Source organism: Vulpes lagopus, chromosome 3 (genome assembly GCF_018345385.1).
Source record: "Vulpes lagopus strain Blue_001 chromosome 3, ASM1834538v1, whole genome shotgun sequence".
NCBI classification, from domain to species: Eukaryota; Metazoa; Chordata; class Mammalia; order Carnivora; family Canidae; genus Vulpes; species Vulpes lagopus.
In genome coordinates this window covers 76,269,094-76,296,125 of record NC_054826.1, presented here as the reverse complement: position 1 = coordinate 76,296,125, position 27,032 = coordinate 76,269,094, and the positions used below count along the sequence as shown (strand labels likewise).

General features: G+C 38.2%; 1 protein-coding gene across 37 annotated transcripts in view; it reads right to left on the bottom strand.

The window, feature by feature from the left end:
* Positions 1 to 27,032, bottom strand: part of ANK3 (ankyrin 3) — a 657,384-nt gene that overhangs the window by 74,996 nt on the left and 555,356 nt on the right. For 19 of the 37 annotated variants that reach the window (XM_041749118.1, XM_041749123.1, XM_041749115.1 and 16 more), the window contains 5 exons: positions 26,191 to 26,314; positions 24,570 to 24,581; positions 21,135 to 21,237; positions 7,001 to 7,107; positions 1,778 to 2,002 (listed from right to left, as the gene is read on the bottom strand). In XM_041749118.1, coding sequence (XP_041605052.1) covers positions 1,778 to 2,002; positions 7,001 to 7,107; positions 21,135 to 21,237; positions 24,570 to 24,581; positions 26,191 to 26,314 — 571 coding nt within the window. The remainder of the gene's footprint in view (positions 1 to 1,777; positions 2,003 to 7,000; positions 7,108 to 21,134; positions 21,238 to 24,569; positions 24,582 to 26,190; positions 26,315 to 27,032) is intronic. The other 18 variants (XM_041749116.1, XM_041749128.1, XM_041749122.1 and 15 more) reach the window with 3 other exon arrangements.

Below are 27,032 nucleotides of genomic sequence, written 5' to 3'. Positions count from 1 at the left end.
ACGTATCATTTATTACAAAATCATTTACTTAAAATGGGATAATAGATGTGGGAATTTTCCTTTTGGCAAAATAATTATAATTAATTCAAATGAAGGCTTTTAAAATTTTTTATAATGTCTTTATTTTTTGATAGGTAGAAACAAAATCAACTATTCCTAAGAGTGTTAATAATTTTAAGAGTTATGATATTTACTATAGGTTTTAATCACATCTGATTTGACATTAAAAAATTTTTTTTTGAGAACAAGATACAATCTTTGCAGGTTAATGTGTCAGATACTGTCTCTGTAAATATTTAAGGAATGTGGCTTTGTGTAGGACATTCAACAATACTGGAGAGAAGGTATGAACCAGGGCCTTTGACCAAGGTGAAAGCCAAGCATAACTTTTCATAACAGGTCTCTTCATGCAGACTGCCAAGGCAAATCCACCAATCAGACAGACGAGCAAACAAACAACAAATACCAACACATTTCGGCTTAAACGAAACAAAACAAGACACTTTAATTAATTTAGTAGAATATTCTCTCTGCTGCCTATTTGGCTTTCTTTAAGTATCTTCTATTCCCAGCATTTATCAAAAATCAGTTGACTTATTGAGGACTTTTCTTTCTCAAAGTCCATAAAGATTACTCAGTATGTGGAAGTACGTACTTTTAAAAACCTGGAAGTCCAGACACGTAATATATATATATATATATATATATAAAATATATACACATATCTATATTCACACATGTACCTATTCATTTATAGCAAGTGTCACTTCAAAGCCTGCAAATACCTTCTCTTATACTGGGTTACAATGAGGTCGTCAGTCTGTCTTAACAACTATCAGAAGCAGTTGAAACATTTCAAATTAAAGGAAGGTTTACAAAAGCACAACGTCATGAAGCAGAATGCTTGCGGTGGATTCCACATGCTCGGGAAGCACGAGAGAGGGAGCAGGGCTACAGTAAGTCAAGCCACTATGGTTTCTGTTTCTTTCAGTGACACGTATCAACTGAAAGCATTAAAAACTGAAAAGATAAAAATAAAATTAAGACGAGAAGACCATGGGTGTGACAGAAAAAAAAAACTGAAAATGGAAAGAGAGTTGTAGACATTCTGTATCTTGTCTATAAAGGTCCTACCCAATAAATTTTGTTCCTTGCGGCCCAAGCTGCAGGATTCGGCTAACCAAGCTCTCACCCTCATTTACAGGGGGAGGATTGGTAGGAAGGTGCAGTTTACTGAATAACATCCATGCAGCAGGAAGAGAAACGAGAAGGGGAAACTGTGAACAAACTGTCCGTCACGACAGAGCCAGCCTGATCAGCACCCAAGTGCCACCTCAGAAAACGAATTCATTTTTCCTTTTTGCAAAACACCGCATCACAATGGATTACCACCCTGAAAATCATCTTTAAAGAAGACGTGTACCCAGAGTAGCCATTGATTCAATGTTGGTGAGAGAGTTTCGGCATCTACGTTTTCCCCTAAGAAAGGTGCCTTGACTTCTCTGGGGGCTGCGGGGTTCCGTGCACTCACTGAGCAGAGAGCATGCTTCTCGGTTAGTAAAAGCTTCGACCAGCAAACTCAGTTAAGGAAGTATCAGCCTATTAGCTTTCCAGAGAGTCACACAGCTCTGTGACCTCTGACACTACTTGAAAGGTGTACTCGATCAAAATGGTCCAACTGAGTAGTTTTAGTGGTTAACTCCTTGAGTTAAAAGAGGGTGAAGAAAACCAAATATATCACACAAGGGCCAAGATAAAGATTGACAAAATCACTTACCCTAAAAATTGTGCCCCTGCAGGACCCATTTCTACCAGCCTACTGGCTAATCCCTCTCCTTCCACCATGGGGGGTGGGTTGGCCAGTTTATGTCTCTTTACCAGTCGGCAGGTGATTCGGGTGGGGGCCGTACACTTGCGTGGCGGGATGATGATTCTCATCCCGTGGTGACGGCTCCCTCTCATGGAGCCGCCTCTTGCATCCACCATGAAGCTAACCAGAAACCTGCAGGGAGAAGATCAGAACCCAAATCAAGGACAGAAAGAAACTGTCTTCACAGTAGGTCTTGAGAGTCAATGTTAAGGTTTAAAACCACAGACAATGTAGCTATCATTTCCTCTCTTTAAAAATAAACTGGAAGTGGATACAGTGGAGTCACATCAAACATGCCCTTCAGCCTGTGAACCAAGGAATAAGTGGGACATGACAAACTGCTTTTGGTGGGATGTGGCCCCATAAGAAGACGCCAAACCCTTTGTCAGATGCTCAAATTGAGGAATGTTTCAAAGCTGGAATAAAAACTGGCTCTCACAGGACTGTCATGCACGTAAAACCCAAACCCAGACCATCTTATGTGGAGTCAGTGGATGACTTCAGCTATATTCAAGCATCATTTTTTTTTTTCAAGCATCATTTTTAACTATAAGTGGTTTTAGCCATATGCTGACTATGGAATCTCTATCTCTGACAAGTCAGATGAAACTCCACAGTATGTCTTAACATGTACAACTCATAAAATAAAAATATGCTTAATCATACCAAACACTCTAATTTTTACTACCACAAAGCAGAATTTAAGGATAAAAGCAGATGGCTAGTTTTGCTAAGGCAATTTTGATGGAAAGGAATTTAATCTTTTCAGTATAAATTTGGCTTTAAAACTGTTTAAAATAACTGACACTGGAGTATCTGTATAGCCATACAAAACGGAATATTTAGACTTTTAGAAAATGTCTCTAAATTATACACTCTAATTCCACCATTGGCCTTTCTATTAAAGCTAATGAAGAAAAATTATTTTTCTTCATGTAGATATGAAAATGTAAAGAAATGACTAGTATCTTATCTTTGTTATTGCAATTCCTGATTCCTATCACATGCTTATGGAGAGTCCTCCTCGAATCTTTGGTATTATAAAGCACTCTGGTGAACATAAGCTAGTAAGTCCGACATATGGAAGAGTGCAAGTCAAACAGGAGAACACACGTCCTTTTGCATCCCAATGTTCACATGTGAAAATGTGCTTATTACTGAAACAGCAGCAAATGTTGATAATTAGAAAATTATCTGAATATCTATAGTATTGGGCAGGGGTATAATCCCATCCATCAAAATCCTCTACTGAATATAGTTCATCTAAAAACAGTTCTAATATCCTGCAACAGATTTTAGGACCATGCACGGAGGTCGTAGCTGGAGACCCTTTCCTCAAGAGTAATGCTTCTCGACCTCAGAAGAGTAACCTCTTCAACAAAGCAAACTGACCTGCCTCCCCATAGAGAAAGGCAATAGCACAGGGCTCGGTTTTTCAGCCAATCAGATGTTCAGAACCAACTCTGGTCATCAGTGAGGTGTAATCAACTCCACACCCTTCTGGTTATTTTAGATTTAGCTATTTTCCTCTGGATTATGCATTTTTGTAATATTAGACATACTCTGAGAGGCTAGAACCAGTGTAGTAGTCAAAGTAAGAGGGGGAAGAGACTGATCTCATCAAAAACAAAACAAAACACACACCTCCCAAGTCAAAGACAAAGATACTTGTTCACTCGTGCAAGTGTTCACATGAACTGCTTCCAGTGCTAAATGATAACAAGGCTCACTTGAAACTGCTGTGGTGAGCCCACATTGTCTTAGACGTATTTAACAACTACCTTTACTCAGTAATGAAGGTAATAGGGCAACTTTTATAAAAGAAGCTAAAGACAAAACCTGATCCTTTCCAGCATTCAGTGGTGAAAATCAACTCATGATTGGATATAATAGCAACAGAATGGATTAAAATGATTCAAGATAAACTCTGAGGGGTGCCTGGCTGGCTCAGTTGGTGGAGCATCTGACGCTTGATCTCGGGCTCGTGAGTTCGAGCCCCACACTGGGTGTAGAGATCACTTAAATAAAATTTCAAAAACTAAAGATAAACTCTAGGTTTGAAAGTTTGGCTGTATTAGTACAAATAAACACTGGAGTGTTTACAGTGGGAGGGCAATGTTTGTCCTAGCAACAAACAGCTGATCTCAACAATATAGATGGTAATTCAGATCAGGCCTGTCTTATTCACTGCTTGACCTGCAAAGCTGAGCATAGTTCCCAAACACAGTAAATACATAATAAATGTTTACTGAGTGATCCACTGAACAAAAACTATTCTGTTAAGTGTGCTTCAGAATTGCACAGGTCAGAGAAGGTTACTAATACTAAAAACATATCTATATGAAAAAGATGTATATATATATATATGTGTGTGTGTGTGTGTATACACACATATATATAAAACACTTGTACTTGAGCAGTCTGAAGGCAGGTAGTATAAGAAGGTTATCTGTGTCAATATAAAAATATCCAAACTACAAAGAGTATCAGAACCAAATGGAAAAAAATAGGCCTTAGAATTCTGATTTTAACTATAAATTTGGAGAAGTTTTTCTCTGGGTTCCACATAGCACCCTCCAGTGCCTAGTTGGTACTCATTAGCAATCATTTATTGTTCTAAGGTTTTCAACTTCATAGAGCCAGTAGCCTGAGGAAAGGTGAGAATATAGGTTAAGCAGGACAAGGGTCCTATCATTAATAACATCATGAAATACAGTGATTTGTTTTCCAAACTCATTCCTTATATATTCTGTGCAAAATAAAATTTCATGCAATATAACTTATTAAAAACAAATCAAAAGTTGATGTTTAATCATATTTGTTGTACCTTATTAATATTTAAACTAAATCAGGAATTCTACGAATGATCCTAAAACTAACACATGAACGTTTCTAGTTTTAAGAACAGCGGGATGACGAATGCTGATACACTACAGACATTGACACATCTAACTGTGGGAAAACTTCACATAAATTAAAAATACAAAAAAGGGTGGTTCACATAAAGGACACAATTATCACCTTGAATCATACTGAGGAAGTGGAGAAGAATAGCTGCAAAATAATTTAGAAAGCAAATGGGAAAAATTAATGTAAGATAATTAGAAGCAAGCAACAGAAAATGTCAATGATAAGCAAAGGAAAAATAAAAACCATCAGGAAATGAAATCAAGGCATTTGGCATTTGTGGGACAACCTGGAAAAATATTCTCCTTTAGTGGCTACAGAAGCTACTCCACAGACCTGGTACTAGTGAATCATTTCCAAGTGTATACCAAGTTTATATTTTCCTTTTCAAATAAGCCCACACTAGCTGCCATTACTTTTGCTCTCCTGGACATGTCTATTGTTTCAATAAATTCAAGAGGAAGGAGAGGGAATTTGTGCATTCAAATATTTCATTTTCTCTGGTGTATGAGAAAGTTTACTTCTGATTTTATTATCCTATGCTCTCTCAACCTCTCATTTGAAGTTCAATCATTTGAAGCAAAGCAAAAGAGTTGACTAAATTAAACCCTGGTGCTTTTCTTTCCAATGTAGAGAATACAAGATGCTGGTTCTAGGTCTTTGTTACATGGTGACAATCCAACAAGCTTAATACAGAGAACTCTTGAATATGCTGCTGTTTCCCAAGTAATCTACATTTTTCTTCTTAACTAATCTTTTCTCTCTCTCTCTCTTTTTTTTTTTTTTTGCTTTTGCAATGTTAGATCCATAAACATCTAGTATCAATGGTATAAATATTTTAAGCAATTAAAACATTAATATTACTATAATTAAAGGTTTTTCTGATTGAGTTAAAGAAATGCAATGTTAATGAGTCAAAGGCCACCAGGTAGTTTATAATTTATAAAGTCCTTTCATGGCAATTATTTCTTAAATGCTATTGCAACTCTTTGTGCTACAAGCCATAATTCTGTAAGAATACTTTAAATAACCTGCAGCCTTACTATGAGTCTGACTTTTCATCTATAAAATGGGGATAATGAGTAAAACCTAACTCAGAGTGTCATTTTAAGGTTCAAATAATTAAGATAATACATGTAAGACATTTAAGACAATGCCAGGCACATAAAAAGGTAAACATTAGTTATTACAATTTATTTTAATTAAAAGCAGCAGGAAATACTTCATATAATACATACAGCATTCATAAATGTTAATTATTGTTAATTTCTTTAATTGCAAACTAATCCCCTCTTGTCCTGGATCACAACTAATTTATGGCCTAAATGCCAGTTTTAGAGGTGAAAACACCTGGATGTTTTTATCATCTCAATTATTTCCATTCCATTTGTGTGGATTCAATTATCCCAAGTTTTAATTACCTACAGGTGAAGAATCCCACATCTAAATATACGCTGATTATCAATTCAGCAATTGCAGCAGGTCACCTCCCCCAGCCTACCCCAATTCTGTCACATGATGGGGTAGTAGAAAGGAGCCTGTCTGATGTGGTTTTTACCTCTGCACCTCTGGGTCCACCCATTGGTACACTCACTTTTTAAAAGTGAATTCCTTTCTTTTCTTTTTAAAATTAATTTCTCTTCTAATTTAATAAATAATTATATAATAATAATTAAATAATTATAGAAAATAAATAAAATACTAATTTACTAAACTTAATCATAATTTTATTTCAGGAATGCAGAAGGTACCAAACTTGACCTGAAAACTTCGGGTTCAAAGCAAAGCACAAAGGCAGTCAGCAAGGTAAATGAACAGAAATACCTACATATTTTTTATTAGGAAAATGAGATATTCAGAAATAAAACATCATTTGAATAAGTAAAATTAAGGGACATGACTAGATTTATTTTTTTTAATTGAAAAGGAAAATTAAAGACCTGGAAGTAGTACCAAAACAGGCAAGACATTTTTTGCACCAATACTTTAATTCTTTTCCTTTCTAACACTGTGCAGTTTTCAACAAAAAACAGATATACAAATTTGCTCAGAAAAAAAATTTACTCATGACTTACAAATACACATCACATATACTCAGAAAGGAAGTCTTAGAAGACCAATATTTCATACATATGAAGCTTGTCAATATGAATTTATAATTACAAATAATAAACATAATGCTCATTTAATAGGATAAAGAAAAGTGACTTTTAGATTACTTACCCAGAATGAACTGGACTTGAAACAAGATTGACATTGTCCAAAGTATCTGCAGCCCAGCTATAATGTCTTAGAGAATCTGAATCAAATTCTCTTGTGAATGTTAGATGCTGCAAAATAAAATGATATATGGCATTAACAACCCACACAAGACACTGGCTTCTCTGTACCTACAAAATACACTTCTATGTCTCTAGAGGTCAAGATGGTCAAAATAAACAATTTGTACTTACTCTTTCATAGGTCTACATAGAAATTTCAAGAATAGCAATGAGAGTTTACTGATACATTATTTCAGTCTTTTAAGAAAACATCTTGAGTAACTGGCATGGCAAAAGGAATATCACAGTTTCAAATGGGAAGTAGACATAAATCACATCTGCTGATTACTAGAAGTGTGATCATTAGCTTCAAGAAAGGCATTTAGATGTAACCTGAAAGCGACTTTTCCATGAAACACGGTATACAACTGACACAAAACTATGATTATTTTGACTTGGGTTTTGACATTATTTCTTGAAGATGAACAATGTGAGTCTGTCAGTTCAAGGACGGTAACTGGTGGCATTAGTTGCTATCAATGCCAGTTAATAAAATTTTAGTTTTCAAGAAAAAATCAGAATTTTGTAAACTTTACATCTGTGATGAGCTTGGGGGAGATGTTAACTAATGTAATCTATTAGTTTTGGATAAGAAACGTATCAACAATATAAAGATTTGCATAAATTGGTAAAACAGTATTTTCCAAATCACCAATGAACTGCTAACCATGATTTCACCTACTTGAACATATAATTAACTCCAAATTAAACTTACAATTATAAAATTCCTTCCCATATCTGAAAAAAGAATCAATCTTGATAACTTTTGTTTCCAAGTGGAGCAGAGTAGCTAGTGGAAGGCTACCATTGGTGCCATACCATATAGTTATGGGCTCTGAGTGCAGCAGAGCACTGGGGAGACCCTGGAAGCTAGAGGAGCTGTACTCTTGGGGAGGGGAGGGTCTTGAAGAGTTGAGTGGACTTTTTGTTGCCATTTTTAACTTGGGTGCATTCGTGAATTATCAGTGTAGACAGAATTGGGGCTTTGTACATCCAGGGGGCGCAACTGGGGAACAGAAAAACCAAGGCAATTTTAGTGGAGATTTGGGTGGCCTTCAGCATGCTACAGATTTCTGAGAAGAACATTTGCTGAATTCTGGGGCTGTGTAGGACAGGAAGCTAGAAACCTAACCAGAAATTTGCTAAAAGGAATAGTGTTGCTTCTTGGCAGTTTCATGAGGAAAAGATTGAGTCTGGGACTTGTCGGGAGAGGGGATCACACAAGATTCTCACAGAAGGGTCTTCACAGAGGCCAGGGCAAACTAGAGGTAGTCTGAGTTTACCAGGGCTGCAAACAATTTTGCCTCATTTCAGCAAAACCTTGACTGGATTGAAATAATCTGCCACCACTCTATTTGCCTAGCAGAGGCAGGGTGCACCCTTTGTGCAGAATTACATCATCGTCGGGTGTGTCATGTCTACAAGTTTTTATATATCGTGTCCAGCATGCAGTGAGAAACTGCCAAGCATGGCCAGAGCACATGAACCAAAAACAAAATAAAACAGATACTGTAAACAGACCCCCAGGTCATCCTACAGTTTGAAGTAAGCAAATAAGAACTTCACAACAGCTATCTATGATTAGTATGTTAAAGAAAAGAGAGGGAAAAGCAGGAAAGAAATTAAAAGATGGATAATTTAACAGAGCACTGGAATATATGCAAGAATCAAATGGGCATTTGTTCATTTCTAAATACGTCAGTTCTTGACAAGACACAATAGAAAACAGGGTTAGAAAATTGGAAGTGTAAATGGAAAAATGTACAAAGGAAAGGATTTAAAAAAAAGAATGGAAAATACAGAAAATTGTATGAGACCTGTGGAACACGGTGAGAGGTCTTCCCATGTGAAACTGGACTCTCAGAAGAGGACAGTAAGGCAGACACTACATTGGAGGAGAAAACAACCTCCCTTTACTGGTCCCCAGACAGACAGGGACAGAGCCTCCAGGCAGAAAATGGGAAGGTTTTTTTTTTTTTTCCTTAAGATTTTGTTTGAGAGAGAACAAAAGAGGGAGAGAGAGAGTACAGAAAGAGAGGGAGAAGCGGCTCCCTGCTGAGCAGGGACTCAATCCCAGGACACTGAGATCATGACCTGAGCCAAAGGTAGATGCTTAATCAACTGAGCCATCCAGGTGCCCCAGAAAAAGGGAACTCTTCTCTGGGATTTCCCAGTGACTTAGTATTCACTGGGAATTGGGATTTCCTAGTGAAATGTCCCCAGCTTCTTACTTGAGTAGAAATCATTCATGGCCAACTCTCCACCATGCAGCAAGAAAGCTTCCAACGAGCTTAGTGGTGCCCAAACAGTCACAAGTCACTGCACAGTTAAGAAGTATCTAACATGAGGAATAAAATAAATAAGCAAACAGTACAAAAGCAAACTGGAAGAAACAGAGGAATTTTAGGGAGAAGAAAGCTTAAAATTTTTCATTGAGGCAGCCCTGGTGGCGCTGTGGTTTAGCGGCGCCTGCAGCCCGGGGTGTGATCCTGGAGACCCGGGATCGAGTCCCACATCGGGCTCCCTGCATGGAGCCTGCTTCTCCCTTTGCCTATGTCTCTGCCTTTCTCTCTCTCAATAAATAAATAAAATCTTAAAAAATAAGAATAAATAAAATCTTAAAAAACTTTTTTTCATTGATATCCAGAGAGAGATGAGGTCTTTTGATGCTCATAAAGCAATAAAATACTTGAAATAAAACAAACAAAAAACCTAGAGAAAAAAAGAACTCATAGAAAGTAACAAATATAACAGCATTGAAATTGAAAAAATATCTAGAAGTTAGGGGGAGATTCTCAAATATAGAAAATAGGAGAACATACAAGAAAGCAGAGGATCACGTCAGAAATGTCAGAAATTTCAAATCCATTTCCTTCCTCAAAAAAAAAAAAAAAAAAAAAAAAAAGGTCCAGGAAGAGAAAATAGAGGAGAAGAAATCAAAGAAACTTCCCAAGAGCAGAAGACCTAAGTTCAGAGTAAAAGGACTCACTTGGTGAGCAGCAATATAAATATAAAATCACTATAGCACATCATCATGAAATTTCAGAACTTGGAGACAAAGAAAGTGCCTAAAAATTTATAGGAAAAATTATCACAGATGGCAGACTTCCATCAGACTTTTAACAGCAACACCTGAAGTTCAAGGCAATGGAGCGATTCCATTGTTCTGAGAGGAACAATGTTCTGAGAGGAAATGATTTTCAATCCAAAATTCTAAAACTAGCCAAAAAAAAAAAAAAAGGTGTGAAAACAGAACGAATATATTTTCAGAAAAATAAGCCCTCCCTCCTTCAAATATATTTCTCATGAACTCTGTCAGGAAACTACTGGAAGATGTACTCATCAAAATGAAGGATTAAACCAAGAAGGGGAAGACACAGGAGCTGATCCTAAATTCTACATGGGTTAACCAGAGATTATGTGTTCATGTTAGTCTGGCTTTACTTACCAATTATATTGACTTTTGGAGACCCCAAACAACTAACCTTCAGAATAGGGCAAATATTAATATAAAATGGGTTGTGATGCTCACTTTAATTTTTCAGCAGACTATAATTTCTACATTTGGAGCCTTGAGGTTACTTTTTCACACCGCACCCTTTATTTAAAAAAAAAGTTTTAATAAATAAGTAATACCACTCCTCTTTGGTAATTACAGTAAATTATTTACCTTTGGTACTCTTAGAAACATGCACTGGCAACATTAATTATTGAAGCAATGAATTATACCATGCAAGGAGGTATCACCGCCATCATGTACTATTTATGTATGTGGGAATGTGCCAGCTTCTAGATCCCAAGTCCCTGCCAGTCCTGCATGACTCTTTTACTCTCCAAAGTAAAAGTTTGCCACTCATTGAAACTTTGTCACCATACAAATGAACAAATGTACAATGAACAAATGTATTGGGTCAGAATGATGACCTCTATATCCCAATATCTGCCCCAGTATTTTTTTCCAGAGGAGTTTGTTTATGAGCAGACATACCAATTTTAATAAGCTAAACACAGACAAACAGCTTGCTCTTCCTACACTGCATCCATCTAAACACAAAACAAGGTAATTTAACTGAACCTATATTTTGTATAGAAAGAGACTAATTTGTAGCTTCGTTTCTGAGCTCCCGGTCTCCAAATTCTTATTTCTACAGGTTAGCATTTACTTAAAACTGAAATGTCAAATTTGACCTGTTAATTTATTTTAATAAACAATATGAATTCCAAAATGTTCTGACATGTTATTGTGAACGGCACCATGGTACCAACGAAAAGCTTTTCCTCTATTTGGTTAGTGAACAAATAGACATTTGAAATGATAAACAGGATATCACATTATGGAGATGGTTAAAAAAGATGAACTACATTGGCTCTGAAGCTTCCCACAGTAAGTAGGGTGTTCCCAGGACTTAATGGAAAAAGTTGGCAGACTTAGATTTAAAAATTGCCTTTGCTACTTGTTTTTTTTTTTTTTTTTTTTTTTTTTTTGTTCCTTTGCTACTTGTTAATGGAGAACACTTCATCCCCACTCTAGAGTTTTCCATTTTGGAAAGGCGACTCAGTTGTGTAACCGTAGGCCTCTTCCTATCCTTTTATATTCACTTTGGCCCTGGAGATGTGGAGTGATTTATTTGGCTAGAAGATTGGGAAAGGTAGCTGGAAGGCTCTGTTTACTTCTCATGCTTGAGCTTGGTCCCGGACAGCGAACATGCATGTCCCTCTGGCTCCCCAAAGCCTACTTCCATGAGGGGTATGCCTGCCCCGGGGTTGGCAATGCAGGCCACCGGGGAGGAGATGTGCCTATTTCAGGGGTTCAGTTAACAGGCCTACTTGACTCAGACACTAAGCCAGCCCCCTACTTGGCCTCCATCAGGAATAAAGGAAATATTTTGCCTTTGACCTTTCCTTATCTTTCTTTACTGAAAGCCCTTTTGAAGATGCCCCAACATGGTTTCCTGGTTTCATGATCCTTAGTGCATTTCTTAGGTTTTCTCAGTCTTAGTTTCCTCATTTGCAAACTGAGGGTTGGTTGCTGTGGAAACTAAATAAAAATGTACATCAAAAATCTGGCACCAAGGCCAGTGCTGGCATGGAGTCATATTAATGTTTCTTTATATGTATAGTCATTTCTCCTTTTCAAAGGACTTTCATTCATATTAGTTCATTAGTTAAAATATGATAATTTTGGGAAAACAGAGCAAAAACAAAAATGTTCCAGTATCAGCACTGGTCCTTTACAGTTATGCCCACAGCATGCTTCTATCAAATCAACTGAGCCCATGTGATTAGAAGAATGCATCTTGTAAATGTGTAGGACTTACCTATTGACTCAAAAATGCTGAAATTTCTATGTTAACAATAGTAATGCCAAAACTCATGTGCTTGACATTGAGCAGTGTTCTAGATTTTTAAATTCATTTATTCTCTGAATCCTCAGAACCTAGTAGCACTGGGAGTCATATCATACCCATTTCACAGATGAGGAAACTGAAGTTCAGAGAGAAACTGCAAAAATTTGACAAACACAAAATCAACACCCTCCACCAGGCAGCTTTAGTAGGACACTGTGTTGAGGAAAAATTCACAATGATTTAATAAGACCTTTTACTCCCACATCAAAAATGACAATAAGCACACAAAATTTTTCATCTTCGAAGTGATGTCAAGGACCCTATTAAAATCAAAATGCACATTATTCAATAGAGTCCAAAGCCTGACTAACGATGATATCACTGTCTCCATGAGCTTAATACTTTCCCAAAATAGTTTCTCACTAGCCCTATTCATCAGAGGAAAGAGAAGAGCAAGTACACACTGGCTTTACAAGAGGACACACCCAAATGCCCGGGTCTGGAAATAAACGTCTGGGCATGGAAGAAGAGAGGCAGGGGGCAAGAAAGTATATGCAAGGAAAATAAAGAACAACCCAATTAACTCCAATATTAGATAATGCTCCAGGCTGCCAACTGTCAAGCTCCAGTATTGGATGACACAAGGGAAAGTCCTTCTCTGTCAGCTCTGCTGCCCCTGGGAGCTAGCAGAAAGTAGTCCTGAAGATTTACTGATGGCCTGGACATGCTATTGTTAACAGCACCAGGTAGATGTCACAATATCAGGTCACATAAAAATCCAGTGCATCTAATCTGAAAAACTGTAAATGCAGTTTAATTGAGAAACAGCTGGATAATGTCATGAGACTAGGAACCCATGAAAGGAGAGGCTTGCAAGGATAGCTTTACTGCATGGTCACAAACTGGACAGGACCAAGACAGGGGAACCCATGTGGGTGTCAGTTCCCTTAGACCAAGAAAACATGACGTGGGTTTGACTTTGGCTGTATCACTGCACTGTCCAGTGAGTGACAAGTCAGACACCTCACCGAACCTCCATTTCTGCATTAGGGTAACTGGTGGATAAGATTAACTGTCCCAATTCACTGTGAGCCTTGGGAGTGACCTAAGCATTGTGAAAGTCATTTGAAAATTCTAAATTGCTGTAAACAGAAACACAAATTTTAATAACCCTAAACTTCCCAGAGTTTTTATAAGTGAAGATAAATAAGTTCTTAAACAGAGCATTACAGCCTTCTATGTAGCTTTTAGGAGAGCATATGTCTTACCAGACTACAGGAAGCAGCCTGCTGGATTAACAAACAATTGGGTATCTGGGCTGCGACAAATACTTGTGCGAATATCAACCTTTTCCATGGTGAGCATGCTTTGTCAGATGTGTATTAGAGTGGCAGGCTAGTAGTCAGCAGCAAAATCGGGTAAGCAGACATTGGACCTAAATTCTAGTCTCAGCTCTATCACCTATAGTCACCTGATGTGAAGTGACACTGGGCAAGTGATATACTCCTCTCAGCCCCAGCTTCTTTGTCTGTAAGTGGTAATGATAGTACCTAGTCCATAAGGAACCTGAAAGCATGACATGAGATGATCCATTAATAAGATGTTGCGGCAGGTACTACAATAAGTATTGTTAAGTATTGAGATCTATAGCAGATACTGAGTGAAATGGCAAACTGCTACGGGACTGTTTGGACATCTAGTGTAACGAGCTGGAAATATTCTTTTAAGAAATGGATTCCATTAAAAAAAAGTCTAATACATAGTAACTGACAATAGAATGGTGGTAACCAGTGGCTGGGGGTAGGGGAAGAAGGGGCATATTGATCTAAAGGTACAAACTTGCAGTTATAAGATTAGTAAATTCTGGAAACCTAACGTACAGCATGGGGACTGTAGTTAATAATAATGTATTATATTCTTGAAATTTGCTGAGAGAGATCTCAACTGTTCTTACTATACACACAAAAATGATAAGTATAGGAGGTGATGGATATGATATGTTAATGAGCTTGATTACGGAAAAATGTATACATATATCAAAACATCGCCTTGTACACCTTAAAAAATGGATTCCACAAGAGAAAGCCTGATTTAAGCAGAAAATAAAATATAAATTAAAGGCTTACTAAAGCAAGTCCTTTTTTCCCTAAAGTATTTCTTTTCTTGATGTCAACTATTAGCACCCCCAAGATTTATTTGAGACTAAAAAGCAAACCACGGAAGCTGACTTCTCTGGGATTTCAAATCTGATTGATTTCAAAATAATTTAGCTACCAATTTCCATTAAAAAAGGTGAATCAAGGTCAGCATGGAAGCTGTTAACATAACATCCAGCTCAAGTCATCTAAATTTACTGTTCTACCTTAAGAAAGTCACAACACCCACCTGTCTGCCTTGAAAAAAAAAAAAAACATAATCTTGCTGACCAATCTGAGAGAGGTGTTGAATGGATCACCTGAGTAATGCTGGCAAAGCACTCTGGAGAGAAAAAGCAGCATATTAAATGTCACTAGTCAAAGGTGTTTATCTTCCAGGGGACTATCTCTAGCAAATCTTTAATCCCAGGCTGACTACCTTCTGCCACCATGCACATTTCTGAGAGCCCCTTAGAATTACCTTCAACACAAGAAACAGCAAGGCTAACCTGCTGATGTTGGGGGAGGGGAGGTGCAGGAGGAGAAGAGAGGGAGAGAAGTCTCAAATTTGAGTCTCATTAGACTGGCTTAGGTTTTACATTCTAACCTAAAGTGTTCACTGTCATCTAGGAAAAGGAATGCTCTGGATGGCCAGGTTTGGGGCCCATCCTTGGAGGGAGGAAGGGATTTCTGACCCTTCTAAATGACACTGAGAAATGGATGAGGGTGCAGGTTTGGCCATCAGATCCTGTCTGCTACCTGAGAAAGTGGAATGGGTGTACACAGGCAAAACCAACCCATGTTCCTAAGTGATTTCCGCTCTTCTCCTATTTTTGGATAACTACCAGAAGTCTTACTGAATTAAATGTTTCTGTTTGCTGCGCAAACACATCCCTTTGTCTTAACAGATACTTCCAGGGTCATTCAAAGGAAGTGTAATTAATTGGTTAGCTTGCAAAACATTTTTAGACCCACTATCGTGCCTTCTACCTCATATTTATGCAAAGATCAAGTATTTCCATTCCTTTCATGATGCCTTACATGTGATACTTTTTAGCATAATCATTTTCTCCATAATTTTCATAACCTGTTGCTGAATATAAGTTGTCGGTTCCTTTTAAGTCTCATCAAATAGGATATTTATTATTAGAATCTAGCGTAAGCATAATAGAGAACACACCTAAATATAACATTTTATGCTAAAAAAATATAAAAATGATGGTACCAACATCCATAATAAAAATGCTAACAAGGGATGCCTGGGTGGCTCAGCAATTGAGCAACTGCCTTCAGCTCAGGGCGTGATCCCAGGGTCCTGGAATCAAGTCCTGCATTGGGCTCCCTGTGAGGAGCTTGCTTCTCCATCTGCCTGTGGCTCTGCCTCTCTCTCTCTGTGTCTCTCATGAGTAAATAAATAAAATCTTTTAAAAAAATAAAAAGATTTTTAAAATTTATTCATGGGAGACAGAGAGGCAGAGACACAGGCAGAGGGAGAAGCAGGCTCCATGCAGGGAGCCCAACATGGGACTCGATCCCAGGTCTCCAGGATCACACCCTGGGCTGAAGGTGGCGCCAAACCACTGAGCCACTTGGGCTGCCCCAATAAAATCTTTTTAAAAAATGCTAACAAGTATGTGAGATCTTGGAAGACAGAGCACAAAGTCCGAGGGCTCTCTGATGGCTTCTTTCTCACACAGAGCAATGCAGATGTACAGCCTCTAAGGAAACAGCCTGGAGCCACATGGCCAGTGACTCTGCCATTTACCTGTGTCCTCTGAGGTGAGTTACTTAAGCTGACTGTGCCCCAGTTTCTTCATCTTTTTAATGGAGCCAAGAAACTATCTCAAAGGGTTTTTGTGAAATGTAAATCAGTTTGTACTGGTAAAACACTTAGGATAGTGTCTTGCACATAGTAGGAGCTCAAAATGTTTTCACCACTATCACCATAAGCATTATCACACCTCCTGACACTTACAGTGTCTACTGAATATTATTCCATTTATGTAATGAGGATTGGCTGGCGTGGATCATACACAGCAATTATACAAGCCATACCAGACAAGTGCTTTCAATAATTATGTCAGAAGAAATGAAAGAACCATTCTATTCTATTCATCCTAGACAACTTGGCTTCAGTTTGGAATCATCCCTTGTCTCTGTTACTTTCTATTTGGAAAAGAATGTTTTCAAGCACAGATGTTGTTCTAAGACAATCTGACACCCATATATCTGAGCTTATGAAACAAAAACATTAGATGTTGAATGATCAATATACAAAAATTTCCCAGCCAGAGTTGCTTTAAATCAATGGTTCCTAGCCAGAGATGCATCCTAGAATCACCTGTGGAGCTTTAAAAAAACACATGTGCTCAGGAACCCAGCCAGGGAGATTCTGATTCTGTAGGCATCTTGGTTTTCAAACGACCACTGGTGATTCCAATGTGTGCCCCAATTAAGAATTTGAGGAATCTCTACACCCAAGGTGGGGCTCAAACTCATGGCCCAGAGATCAAGAGTCACATGCTCTTCCAACTGAGCCAGTCAGACACCCCTTCTCCCAATTAACAAGTCTGACTAGGAATCAGGGGTTTTCAAATTCTGAGTGTATTAAAAAATCCTGTGCCTAGCCCTTCCTAGCCACTGAGCAATTGCACTTATTTGTTTGCTTTTAAGTTTTTATCCTAATTCCAGTTAATTAAAATACTGCCTTATGTTAGTTTCAGGTGTGATATAGCCATTCAGTACTACTATACGTCACCCAGTGCTCATCACCTGACAGTGCACTCCTTAACCCCTACCTAACCCGTCACATACTTAGCCTTCCACCTCACCTCCCCTTTGATAACCATCAGTTCTCTATAATTAAGAGTCTGTGTCTTGGTTTGTGTCCATCTCTCTTTTCTCTTGTCTTGTTTCTTAAATTCTACATGTGAGTGAAATCATATGATGAGCAATCATGTTTTAAAAATTCTTTAAGATGATTCTCATGTGCAGTCCGAGCTGAGAGTCACTGCTTTAAATGATAACATGATAACATCCAACAATGGGAAGGCATAATATATCTACATACATATTTTCAGAGGTCTATCTACAGGTGACTTGATTACAAGGTAAAGGGAAGGTAAAAGAATAGGGAGTTCATGGATAACCCAATATCACAGTAAAAAAAGAGTCCACTCTTGATTTTCCAGTGTGTGTGTGGGAGGTGTCTGACTGATTATGATTACAGCTCAGCAGGGCATGAGGATGGGCTTATTTCTCCCAAATCCCTTCCCAGCTCTGGCCTCCAATCCTACTTTCACAGCATAGGTTCTTAGGAACATGGGAGTTGGGAGCAGCAGGCCTGTGCCAATTATCCTGAGTCTCAACTGTCCTTTAACTATGGTTAATGTGCAAACTGATTAATCAGCAGTATGATAATGAAGAGGCAACTATGCTTTGTATCGGTGTGGTCTACTCTTGTTGAAAACAAGCAGCACATGGAGAGTTATTAATTTTTATTCATTTTCCACCTTTATGTGTCAAAGCAACTTTAACTGGACAATGACAGGGCAGTTTTAAATCTGACAGTGAGACATGTGTCATTGCCTTAAGAATTCTAAATATTTAAGGCTTCTTGCATGCTTTCAGACAATATAAATACTGTGGAGAAACTCTGTTTTGAAGTTTATAAATGCAGATTTAGAGGCATGATGGATATAAACTAATAATGTTTGCCACTTAATTCTAATATGAAGTCTGTGCTTTATGTTAAGCATACTTCCAAAATAAATGCTTCTCATCAGTCTTGCATAGTGTAACTAGACCCTTCCCTTGTGAGGCCTCTCTCTGGAGGAATCAGCCTCTTCCCTCTTCCGTAATAAATGAGATACTAGAGACTACATAAGTCAACATGCCTCTTTTGGAATTTGTTTTCCCCCTTCCTCCAAGTTTTTATTTTGAAGGAGTTCAAACAAATAAAGAAATTAAAAAAAAAAAACTGTATAAGAAATACCAGTGTACACTTCATCTAGATTCAACATTGACATTTTGCCATATTCACATTCACACAAGCTCTCTCTCTCTCCATACACACATACTTCTTTTGGTTGAACCATTTGAAAATAAATAGCTGACTTAATGATTACTCCATTGCTGGAAACCACAGCTTGCACACCCCTGGAATGGAGATATTCACCCCTGGAATGGAGATATTCCCCCATATAGCTTCAATAATGTTGTCACTATTAACAGAACAATAATTCTCTAACAATATAGCCGGTTCATTTTCAAGTGTCCTCAATTGTCCCTAAAATGTCTTTATGTCATTCATACATTTTTTTCCAAATCTCTGGTGAATTGATCATGAAGTTGTATGTGTTCATTAAACATGCCAGTTCCACAAGGAATACCTGTCAGATCATGGGATCCTCTGCCGTCGTTGAAGAAAGCAACTTCCTACTTCCGTAGTTATCAACTTGAGATTTATTTGTAAAGGTTTCAAGATGTCCTAAGCTCTTCTTTCCCCTGACTGCTCTACAGAGATGTTTGAGACAGCCACAGAGGTACTTTTCAAATTTAAGCAGCAATCAGGTTTACTTTAAAGTTCTCTTTCTTTCTTTTCATAAATCCTTTATTCTGATTAAAGGTGTCCCTTCCAGCCTACGTGAGTAAGTGGGTCTTGGCAGTAGCTAACAGGTAATGGTGTGAGAACCCTTGGAAGCCTGTCTGCAGCATTGGAGCATGGCAAACACTTATATTTAAGGTTGACATGCAGAAATTGAAATGTAGTTTAACTATGGCAGTGGGAGTGGTGGTGATGGTGGCAGTGATGGTGAGGTCATGGTGCTGATGGTCCCAATTTCAACCCTTGTCCCAAAGTAAATATATATTCAGAAACATAGGCCACAATTAGATTCAATCAAGTATTTGAGATTCCATTATAGAACTGGGCACGTGTTTTATGTATGACCAAAGTGTGACTGATACCCAAGGAATCTCCTATCACCTGAGATTTTGTAGGTTTTGTAGGGTTTCCTTAGGCCTGGAGAATAACAGGCATGTCTACACTTGTGTCACCAATATATCTACTAACATCTCATTTTAATTGGGAACATGAAGAGATCACGATTATCCAACCAGGATAATGACCACAGCCAACCGAGAGAGAGCTCCTCAGAAAATCTCAGCCAATACCTGGGCAATACCTTACACCCAAGAGCTTAGCTTCATTAGTTGAGACAAGTGCTTTCTCTAGTGCTAACACCCATTTAAACCATGACACGGTATCGCATCTATAATTATTCTACAAAGAGTGTTTATGTCTGGCCAAACACTGAATAGCCACTGTATTCACCTCTGTAAAATCTGCTTGATAAGAATGTTCTAGAGTGTTAAGTAGTAAAATATTTATTATTGGTTCTTGTGAAGTACAAGGTACATCTGTGTGTCTGGAAGTCAGCATCTCTAAACACAGGAGACTCCCAAAAATCTGACTACCTGCTGCTTAGACCTCTAACTTAGTGATACTATTACGATCACTTATTCATCTTGAAAATACCTTCATTGTTCAGTGAATAAATAGGTCCAGTATAATTTCACTATTTACATTGGTTAGATATGACAAGCCACCTTCAAAATTAGTTTTATGGCTAAACAGTTTCATCCATCATTAGCGCATGAATGTGTAAATTTAAAACCAGGTATTGTGTATATCTAGAATAATGAACCACCCTGAGCCCATATGTAGCAGAACTATGTTGCTAGAACTTCTTGCCTTAAACCAGTATCTACTCAACCACAATTACTAAAGAGAAGAAATTGCATGAACACTAGTAGAGATTCTGGTAGAAAACAAAATACTATCACATCTTGAGAAGGCCCATCACAAGCAGCTTTGATGCTAAGGGATCAAAAACCTGACCAATCTCATCTTTAACTACAACATGCTAAAAACAATTCTAGTAAATTCCAACATGCACTCACAGTTTATTTAGGAAAATCAAATACCTATGTGGATCATGCCAGCAATTTTAGCTACTGATTATTATTAATTCTTTATTTTTTATTAAATATTTTTATTTATTTATTAATGACAGACAGAGAGAGGCACAGGCAGAGGGAGAAGCAGGCTCCATGCAGGGAGCCTGATGTGGGACTTGATCCCGGGTCTCCAGGATCAGGCCCTGGGCCAAAGGCAGCATTAAACTGCTTGGCCACCCGGGCTGTCCCCATTATTAAGTCTTTAAAAAAAAATTGAAATAGATTTGACCTAGAAGGGAGAAAGGTAGCCATGTCTTTCCTAGGACTTTCTGAGTTCCTCTATGTGGGCTGTTAAGGATTCATCTGCAGAAGAGCAGCCTATTTCTGTATATGGCACAATTGTTTTTTTTTTTTTTTCCTTGTTTTTCCCCCACAAATGTTTTTTTTCCTTTTTCCCTGGCAGTACAGGAAGTTTTACAAATGCTAAATCAAATATGTAGAAATACAGTTTTTTGTCATGGGACAAAAAGCTCAATTCAATCACAGCAGTGAAAGTTCAACAATCCAAGAATATTTGAAGGAGAATGCATACCTGCTCTTTGGATGGCACAAGGAGTTCTTCAATCATCATGCTGTCCCGCGCATAGGAACTTCTGTTCAAGGTGTACGACCTATCCGAACTGAAGGAGCGGAGGCTGTTGTATTTACAGTTAACCATTCAAGAGTGGTGGATGATGATGAGATGAATAAAATAAAATTAATGCATGCAACTTTGAAAACAGGCAAGATGGCTAAAAATATCAACAGAAGTTGTTCTTGAAAAGACATCGTCAAATATAAAATCCCATATATTTGAGGAAATCTCTTAAGCTTGGACAATTTCATGATCAGATTTTTGTTTCAAATCAGGCCACATGGTGTTAAATCTGTGAGAATATGAAATGCATGAATTATGACACTATGACACTTGACAGTTGAACCAACATGGCAATGGAGAAGAACCAGATGACTCTTGATAATTTGATAATTTGAGAGATTTTTCTACGGTAAGGCTTATGTTAGAGTCTCCTTTATTGCTGGTTCGTATCTGTTTACCTCTTACTACTGAATAGAATGATGTCTGCTGCAAATGGGACTGTTTGTAAGTCTTTGGAAACCACATATGGGTTTAAACTAGTGAGAGCTCTGGGTTATAGCTAATGGAAAACATCAAAAAGGTAGTATGACAAATATATCTTGTGTGATTTTTGCCATCTTTCTGGCCTTGAAAATTTCAAATTTTCAGGCATCTGAAGGTACTTTATCTTTGCTTGCTCTACTTCTTTTCTTCCTTGGGCCTTATATTGTTCTCCTCTCTGGTCCCTCTTAAATCCTCTACACAGTTCCTGAGGTTCCCAGAGTGCAAGACCCTTGATGCCCTGAGTGCCTCTCATACACTGACCTCTAAACTAAAAACTAAGAGGGGGTTGGGGGAGAGGGTGGCAGGTGGAAGAAGTTGGGCAAATATGGTCAAAAGGTATAAATTTCCAGTTATAAAATAAGTAAGTCCTGGAGATGCAGTATATATCATGGGGACTTAGTCAATAATATTGTATTGTGTATTTAAAAGCTGCTAAGAGAGTAGATCTCAAAAATTCTCATCACAAGAAAAAAATATTTGTAACTATGTGTGGAGATGGACGTTAACTTACTGTGGTGATCATTATTTTGTGTATGTGAAACTAACATGTTATATGTCAATTACATCTCAACTTAAAAACAATACAGTAAGGGATGCTGGGAAGCTGGCACATATGCACATAGGATAAGCAGGATGGTTAGGATTGCAGATAATCTGAGCCTTGGCATAACACCTTGTGATTAATCCTCCAGAAAGAGAGGACAAGCTCGTGACGTATTTCTCTCAGGTCACCTCTGTCTTGCCTCCCATCCTACCTATCATGACAGACTGGCATAAGGTAACTTTGCATTGTCTCTTGTTTTGAATGAGGTCTGACACTTCCTGCCCGCCCTTCTTACAATAGAGCTGCAGAACAAGAAACCTCTTAGCTGCAGTCCCAGCAATGCAGCACCCTACAACTGCCATGGTAGGTAGGTATACAGCCCCTTTTGTCTTGATGCCATCCTTACTTTGTGGAGGACAAAGATGGTGGGAAGTTGCCACCTCTCACTGCCCACGTAAGTAATAAACTGTCTGGATCTAAATGTGGCTCCTTGAGTCTTTACTAAAAGGATCAATCAGATGTTGGCCTTGGCCTTGCCTTGTGTTTGTATGACAGGGAAAAGAGCAAAGAGGTATATAAGAAATGGTTCTCTGCTTTGCATAAAAGGACTTCTTTTCCCCATTGCTCACTATGCTAAAGATAACCCAAGGGGGGTATTTTTATATCAAGATACAGAAGCTTCTGGATGACAGGAATCATTCTAAGGGTCTACACAAATGAATAGATATATTCTTCTAGGATTAGAGCCTTGCCCTCCACCAGGATCTTGAGGAAGATCTTCAACCTCAAAATAAACATCATTCTACAGAGTCATTATCTAGTGCATTCAACAAATAAACACTGACTCTTAGGAGCAAGGCACAATATTAGAGACTGGATATAGAAGCAAAGACAAAAACAGAAAGAACTAAGCCTTATTTCTGCACAGAGGGGATTACCTAGTTAGCCATGTGCCTGGCCACCTGCATGGGCAGCCTTCTGCACCCAGTCACATGACACACACTCTTCATTTTTTTTTTTTCCTGCTTCAGTTGCAAACATTTTTTTTCCCCTTGTTTCCCCTGTTTCTAGCCTCTTACCTGCTCTCATACAGTATAAACTTCCTAAAAGCAGATATTGTCTTTCTACTCTCTAACTAAACACTGTCCAATAGGACTTTCTGCAACGATGGTCATGTTTTAATCAGACTGTCCAATACAGTGGCCACAGGCCACATGTGGATGCTGAACACCTGAGGCATGGTTAGTGTGACTAAAGAGTTGAATTGAATTTTATTTAATTTTTTACTAATTATAATTTAAATAGTCTTATATGGCTGAAGGCTACATCGTGAGCATAACTTCTTAGGTACTCATAGCAAGGTTCTATTTGCCCCAGTGATGTGGGGTGGGAAGCACCAGAAGGTTCCACTCTCTGCATTGCACATTCATTTATGAAAATTCTGGCTCCCACTGCATATGTTGACATTGGTGGCATGTAAGAATAGCTTTAGAGTATATGTGAACAATCACTTAAGTGTTTAAAAAATTGTTATATATTTTAACTTCAGTTTTTAAATATATCTAAAATTCATTAATATTTTAAAAATATCCTTTCTTTTAACTTTTGTATGACTGCCAAGTGAAGAACAGAACCGGGTGCTGTCCATGGAAAAACCTAAAGAGGTCTTCATTTTACAGGATGTTTAACTTGCTCCTCTCTCTTCCCAACCAAGTTACATTAGACAGATGGAGCTCATTATGACCATCAAGCTTCACTCTGAATCCTTAATACATTGAAATCCTTTCAGCTACCAAAGCTAGATATTATTGGCATGGGGTTCTGGAAGGCATGAAATTGTTTTGAACTAAGGTCAACTATATTATTTGTAGCCATCAGTATACCCTATGTGTTAAATACAGGAAGTATTAGAAAAACACATGCCTCAGAAGTCTAAAATTATACCAATGTACCTAGCACAAGTCAAATAAAACAGCCACCAGCAAACAAACTGCTTTTCAAATCAAAACTTTTTCTTCAAACCCAGTTTGGAGAGTTCTGCAGTTACTTCATGCACTATACAAACTTTGTTAAAGGAAAGAGATTCTTTAAGTATTCAATTTTACATTAGTAACATTTCTTGTCAAACATTTAGTTACTTGCTAATTTTCTCAGAATTACAAAATTGATTTTTTAACTGAGCAGGAAAAAAAAAAAGCACATTGCAGCACAGCACAGCACAGCACAATGCTGAAGAAAATAAAAATGAGAATATGAGTCAGGGAAGGGCAGAAAAACACTGTAAAAGGGACATATCTTCTTACCTGATCTTGGGACTAATTAAGGTATTTTTAGAAAAACACAGAAGAAGTAGAAAGCAAAAAATCAGACAGGGAAAAAAGAAAAAAATGTTATGGTGAATGAGTTACACATTTAATGTATTCCTTTTAAATGTTACACTCAGAATACTGCATTTGGTAATATTCCAACAATACTTTAAAAAATATATTGGCTTTACAGATTTTTTTTTTCAGATTTGCCTCTGAGCATAACATGAGTTGCCAATGTAAAAAAAAAAAATGAGTTACATATAATAGCAACAAATAATAACAGTGCAATCAAAACCAGAAGTGTGAAAGCCTTAGAACTGCCTTGAGAAAAGTTATGAGAGACAACATGCTGGTTTCATCTCTCACTAGATGTCAGCCTCTACAATTTTCTATATACAAATGATTGATTCACAAAATGTATCTTTTACATATGATTTGAGGAAGAGAATCAGCTAGTTATTGGATTGCAAAAGCTATTAAGCCTCTAAAGGAATTTTCTCCTGAGATTCTGCATACTTTCCATTGTAACTTGTGGCTCTTATGTGACTACCTGAAACATGTGGTGTTTTTAAAAAGTTATGTCCCCCTTCTTATTAACGATACCTGCTACAATAAAATTTTAAGGATTTTTATAAATAAATTTAAAAGGCAAAAATTCTGTGGAGTTACATGAGGGTCCAAATTCCACCAATCAAAAGACTAACTGCAAGAAAAATCAATTCAGTATCTAAACTGGCCACCTCACCCTGAGAGTCGATTCCCAGGCTAACTTTGCGGGAAGTGGGGAAGTGCCATTAGACAATGAAACGTTTTACAACAGATCCTTAAACTATAGGAAAATGTCCCCAGGGCTCTGGCTTAGAAAAGTTTAATTATTAGCTTTAAAATAACTTGACTGTCAGCAAACATGCTGTTCAACCAACCAGGAGAAAAGAAGTCCCCAAATTCTGGACAAGGTCCTGTTTCACTTAAGCAGTGTCAGGTAAGTTGGAGCCAAGGTTTTTCCCAGGCAAAAATTTTACACTTTGGTTTTCAGGACTGAATTTGGGGCCATTCCTGTCTGTGACTTTGGGGAAGTCATGTAACACTCCTGACATGTCCCTTGTAAACAAAGTAATGGCATAGTTTTAGAGGAGACACCCAAATATTTGGTAGACAATTGTAATAAACTATATGCAATTTTTTTTTCAAGAATGCTCCCTTTTAAGTCTCAATCACGAATTACTCTTTCAGTGACGAAGAGAGAATAGTGAACCATCAATACAACTGTATTGTCCTTATTGGAAAATTAGATTTCTCTTTCAACACGGCACACAATTTAATTTGGAAACGTGGAGGCCACCCGGGCTCTGAGCTCTTCCACTATCATGCGTGAAGCATGACGGCAGCGTGGGAACAAACACTCCACATGTTCAATCACGGACAATCGAGGACTGAAAAAGCCACGAAAGAAAAACGGTGGAACACGTGCACCAGGGTTGAGAACATTCTACCAACTTCGCACCTTCATCCAAAGAGCACACTGGGGGATAATGTGAAAAATGAAAATGATTTTGGTTTATGACAGATCATGGTCGTATTCAATTATCTGCGAAGAAGAGCAGCAATAAAATACCTGGCGGACCGGGCCCCGAGACTGAAGCCCATGTAGCCCTCGGCGGGGAGAGAGTCATCGCCCAGCTCTTTCAGGTCCTGTGGCCCCAGATACTTGTCCGTGTCCCCTGTCATGGCATCTTCACCTGCCGAGGGACAAAGCAAGCCAGAATCAGAAGCTTCCCTTTGGAGAACGCGTTCGTTGTAGAGAGAGCCACTCCTTTGGTCATCAGCAAATCACCCATTCCTCACATTCGCTTTCCCACGCCCGCTGGACAATACTCATTACTGCCGTTTACAAGGAAAAAGCAGACGTGAGGTTAGTTCAGGATCTCAAGAGTGAACGTCAGTAGCGAAAGAGCACCTGGGGTGAAGCACCAACTTTAAGACATTTCCCCCATCGGATTTCCCCCCTCAAACCTCGGCTGACTCGAAAGGTGGATCTTTTTTGTCCCTTTGCTTTCCTGGCCTCGCCACGCCGCCACGCCGAGGGCAGCTATTTGAATGGATGTGGATTGCAAAATAAGAGCCACCTCTCTATTACTATTCTGGAAATTGGATATGGGAAGGGAGTGGATTTTTTTTTTTTTTTAAATGTTCTCACACGCAGGATTTCAGTTCAGGACATCTGTAAGAAACTAGCAAGTCATTTTAATCTGAGCTGTTTCTGCTTAACTGGAGAACTTTGAAACACATCAAATTTTCTTTTTTAAGATTTTATTTATTTACTCATGAGAGACACACAGAGAGAGGCAGAGACATAGGCGGAGGGAGAAGCAGGCTCCCTGCGGGGAGCCCAGTGTGGGACTCGATCCCAGGACCCCGGAATCACGACCTGACCCGAAGGCAGACAATCAACCCGCT